Here is a 4,699-nt window from a genome sequence, read left to right on the forward strand (position 1 = left end):
ACACAATACCAAAACATATCAATTCAAAGTAAAGATATTAAAAAACACAAAAATTCATCAATATAAAGTAGAGTTGCAAGAAAGATTGAAGAAGAGAGAGAGAGAACATAATGGAAAAGGTGGACCGAATTTAAATAATTGATAAGCACATTCAAATATATAGCCATGTAGATTGTGTTTTGATATAAACTAAAATTCTCACTTCCAAACTAAAATAAATTCAAACAAAAATCAAACCAAAACTATAAAGGGGAGTGAGAGAAGAGTTGTGTGAGGAACTCAAAAAACACAATACCAAAACATATCAATTCAAAGTAAAGATATTAAAAAACACAAAAATTCATCAATATAAAGTAGAGTTGCAAGAAAGATTGAAGAAGAGAGAGAGAGAACATAATGGAAAAGGTGGACCGAAATAGACCAATGGATCAAAATGGACCGAATGGACAAAAGTGAACTAAAATGGACTGAAGTAGACTGAAATGGACCAAATTGATTGAAGTGGAATGAGTGGACCGAACAGGACAGAAATGCTACTTTGATGTGGCTCAATAGGACCATAGCAATAATGAATGTTCTGCTTTGGCTTTTAGATATGTTGTAGATTTGTAGATTGTCATCAACACTCCTGCTTTTACAACAGCTTAAATGCTTTTAGATATTTTGTAGATTTTTTTAAGCTTTAGCATCGCACAGGAAACGCCTATATGGCATATTGGTATTACAAGAATATGTAGTTAGGATATCATCTATCTACAATGTGAATGTGAATGTAGAGTAACCTATACTGGGCTGCCTAAACAAATTCATTTTGATTTCTTAAGACTCATGAACTCAGCATCTAATTGCAAATTGTGTTTATAATATATATTTTTTTACTACTATATACTACAATATCCCCCCAAATTGCCACTATAGATGCCTTTAATAATTAGCTACCTACAATTAACTATCGAACTTCCATTCCACCCAGCTCAGAAGTTGATTGGCAAATTCAACACCCTCATTGCCAATAATAGAAGTTGACATTGACTCTGTCTATCACATTATTGGTTGACTTAGCTCGCTAGACTCAACATTATAAGCTTGGTTTGCACTATATGAGTTTAATACTTCAATTGCACAAACCAATTCAGAGAGATCAGAAAGAGAAAGTGGTAGGAGAAAAAGTGAGCTACAAGGGTATAATGAATGGATAACCTGAACCTGAAATTCACCATTTCAGCCACCAATATCCATTACAGCTCTCCAACTATCTGCCACGACAGACCCTAAACTTAGCCTTGTGTTCAGTCTGCAAACTTTGAGCCTCTGGATCGATTTACTGTTGCACATTCTGCAACTTCTTCCTCCATATCTCATGTTCACGATTGCCTCAGCAAATTACTCACCCATTTGACCAAAACCATATCCTTTCTCTATTCCCAAAACCTTTATACCCAGAAGGATTAGTCAACTGTGATGCATGTGGGAAGGAAGGTAATAGCTTTTCCTACCATTGTGGATTGTGCAACATCGATCTCCATACTACTTGTGCTTCCATGCCATTATGTATGGAGCAGCTCAATCTCACATTCTCATCTCCTGATGATAACAAAAGCTTCTCATGCGATATATGTATGGAGCAGCTGGGGGTCAAACAGTGGCACTATCGATGTAGCTTGTGCGATTTTGATGCTCATTTGGGCTGTACTACAGCAAATCCAAGACCTCCTCTAACCCAAAACTGCATAGTTCCAGCTAGTCCTCATTATCAGGTTCTTGGAAATCAATCACAAACAGGACCTCTCATGCAAAACTATATGGCTCCAAGAGCTGGTCCTCAGTTTCAAACTAGGTATCCTGTGCAAAATCATGTGAACTATGCCCACCAGGGTTCCTACGGATCTGTTGGGCCTATTGGAAATAGGCAAAGAAATGGTATGCTGAACCAGGCAATTAAAGGAATTTCCGAGAGTTTGGGCCAGACATTGGTGCAAGGACTACTAGGTGGCGGCAATGGCAGCAATGGTGATATGAATACTTCTGGAGGCGATGGTAGTGCTAGCGAGGGTGGTATATTTTGGGGATCCACAGACAATTCTGGTGGAATAGATGGAATAGAACTATCAAGATTATTCTAGCTTTTAAGATTTACACACATGAATTTTAGCTAGTTTGTTGTTTGTTTTTGTTATTGCGAATAACTTAACCACTATGAGAATACAGTTAATGTGATCATACATACCATGTGGCAATTACACAAACTTGATGATAGAAGCTTGAAGTTGAGATGCAAACAAATGAAGCTTTGGAATCAATTACGATTTAAGTACTTCAGAGTTCCACTCAATTTATTATAGCATTGGGGATATGAGCTGCCAGGAATGAATAAGTATGCCTCTCTGATGTGATTAATTTTGAAAATAAATCTACACGTCATCCAAAATTTATATTTGCATTTTATGATGATGATTTACCAGTAAGCTTACTGTAAGCATAAGCAAACATGTAGATTATTTTCCCATTTTAAGACGCAATATGCCAATTATTTATCTTATGGGATAGGTTGGATGATGGATGAGGACCTGTATTTCTCTTTGCCTCAAACGCAAATATTTAGTGAAATTTATGTTCATATACTTTGTTTGGTTGTGTAGTTTAAACAAACATGTAGATTATTTTCCCATTTTAAGATGCAATATGCCAATTATTTATCTTATGGGATAGGTTGGATGATGGATGAGGATTTGTATTTCTCTTTGCCTCAAACGCAAATATTTAGTGAAATTTATGTTCATATACTTTGTTTGGTTGTGTTGTTTAAACAACACAACACATTTTCCACAACTCTTTTCACACACATGTATTTTCATAACACTTAAACAACGTTACTAGAACAACATTACCAAATGGGCTCTAATACTCTATAATAAAAAGCTTTGTTGTGGAGCACGGCTGCACAAGGGAAGTGAGGGTACTTGGTAATTGTGTTATCATGTTTAGCACAGACTACATTTAAAATGACAATATATCCTTAACATCAAATTTAAGTCTTTTTTGGTATTTCTTCTTAAAAAAAAAAAGTTCCTTTTGGTAATTTTCATCCACAACAAAAAAATTTATAGTTTTCAAACTGCAATTTTTACAAGTTTTACCAAACGTTTAATTGTGGCTTTCAAAATCGAGGACCTATTTGGTATGAGATTTCTAGTAACATTGTTGTTGTTTTGTGGAAATATGTGTGAAAAAATGTGTAGAAATACATGTAATGTTGTTTAAACACTGAAAATTGTTGTTTAAACAACAATACCAAACACCCCCCGAGTTTTCAAAATGCACATTTTTAAAACGCTATTTTTTAAAAACCCAGTTTTCAAAATAGCCTATCCAAATAGACTCATAGTCTTCTTTTTATTTTTATTTTTTGGATTTGCTTTTTGTAGGACATGTTTAATTTAAATTAATTTGCTTCCTCAAAATATCCTTAAATAGATTTGCTACTGAAAGCTTAAATAGTGTAAAACACTATAACTTGTTTAGACCCCCAATTTTAAACTTACGGCTAAATTACTTTTACTCTATTTATTTAAGTGAGAAACAAGAGTAAATGAAGTACAATAAACCGAAACTACTCTAGTGCATAAATATAGGCATTACACAATAAATGTAAATCACAAAGAGTAAGAGAAGAAAGATGCAAACTTAAAATAACACCTAGACGTGTTATTGAAGAGGAAATCGAAGAACTCGGCAAAAAATCTCTTTGCGGCCCTCCAAGTCGAAATGATCCACTAGTGAATAAGTTGGAGTACAAAAATATCAAAAAGACTCACCAAGCCTAATTTACCCAAAGTACTTGGGCCTCCCAAGCTCTAGCTACCAACAGACTTCTTGAAGTCTTATCTTCACTAGTTATCCGAATCCCGCAATACCAACTTTGCACCGCCAAGCCTTACCGGCTTCTTTTGGCAAATACCTACTGCTTCCTAAACTCCAAAACACTCCTACACTCTGAATATGTGTGAATTGTATTTTGGTACAAATCTCCTCTCAAGGTACAACAATGGGAGAGAGGAGGAGAAGAAACTACAAAGGAATTCTCACTTAAGGATGAGTAATTCTCTCTAAAATGGTGGGTGTTGAAGAAACCTCTCTAGGATTTTATTCTGAATAGTCTCCTTACAATTTTGTGGATAATGAAGATATATATAGTATGGGTGAAGCGTATAAGAGTCACACTTAAAATCCAAGCTGTCTAGGACTGTTCACAGGTTAGGCTGAGTCAGGATTATGCCCAACCCGGACTTGACCTGAATGATTTGGGTGGAGGAAAATATGACTCGAAACTGACCTAAATGATCTGGTTGGATTTTTTTTGTTTGGGTCTTGTCGGTTTTGGGTTATGTTGGGTCGGTCTCAGGTTTTATCACTGGGGCCGATATTTGGCTGGATCCAACGAGATTTTGTTCGGATAACGGCGAGATCTCGCCAAATCTCAAAGGATCTGGACCAAATCTTGACAGATCTCGATGAGATCTCACTAAATTTCGTCTGGAAAGGTTACAGCTTTTGGTTCAGGTCAGGTTTCACAGGTTTTGAAATGGAAAACCGACAACCAACCTGCTGGGGTCAGGTTAGAGAGTTGGGAACCTGCGTCCAACTCCCGGAGTCGTCGGATTGAGTGGTATTGCTCTTTGTAATTGTATGTTGGCAACGT

The 4,699-nt window shown here is 36.1% G+C and overlaps 1 protein-coding gene across 1 annotated transcript; it reads left to right on the top strand.

Moving 5' to 3' along the window:
• The first annotated feature begins 1,553 nt into the window (after positions 1-1,553).
• On the top strand, positions 1,554-2,123 carry LOC112006523 (uncharacterized). Its single transcript, XM_024038801.2, has one exon. The coding sequence runs from the start codon at positions 1,554-1,556 to the stop codon at positions 2,121-2,123; it is 570 nt and encodes a 189-aa protein (XP_023894569.2).
• The last annotated feature ends 2,576 nt before the right edge of the window (positions 2,124-4,699 follow it).

This window comes from Quercus suber, unplaced genomic scaffold, assembly GCF_002906115.3.
Source record: "Quercus suber isolate HL8 unplaced genomic scaffold, Cork oak 2.0 scaffold_43, whole genome shotgun sequence".
In the NCBI taxonomy this organism is placed as follows: Eukaryota; Viridiplantae; Streptophyta; class Magnoliopsida; order Fagales; family Fagaceae; genus Quercus; species Quercus suber.

Coding starts and splice junctions, on each gene's coding strand:
- LOC112006523 (XM_024038801.2), top strand. CDS start 1,554: ATGGAGCAGCTCAATCTCACATTCTCATCTCCTGATGATAACAAAAGC.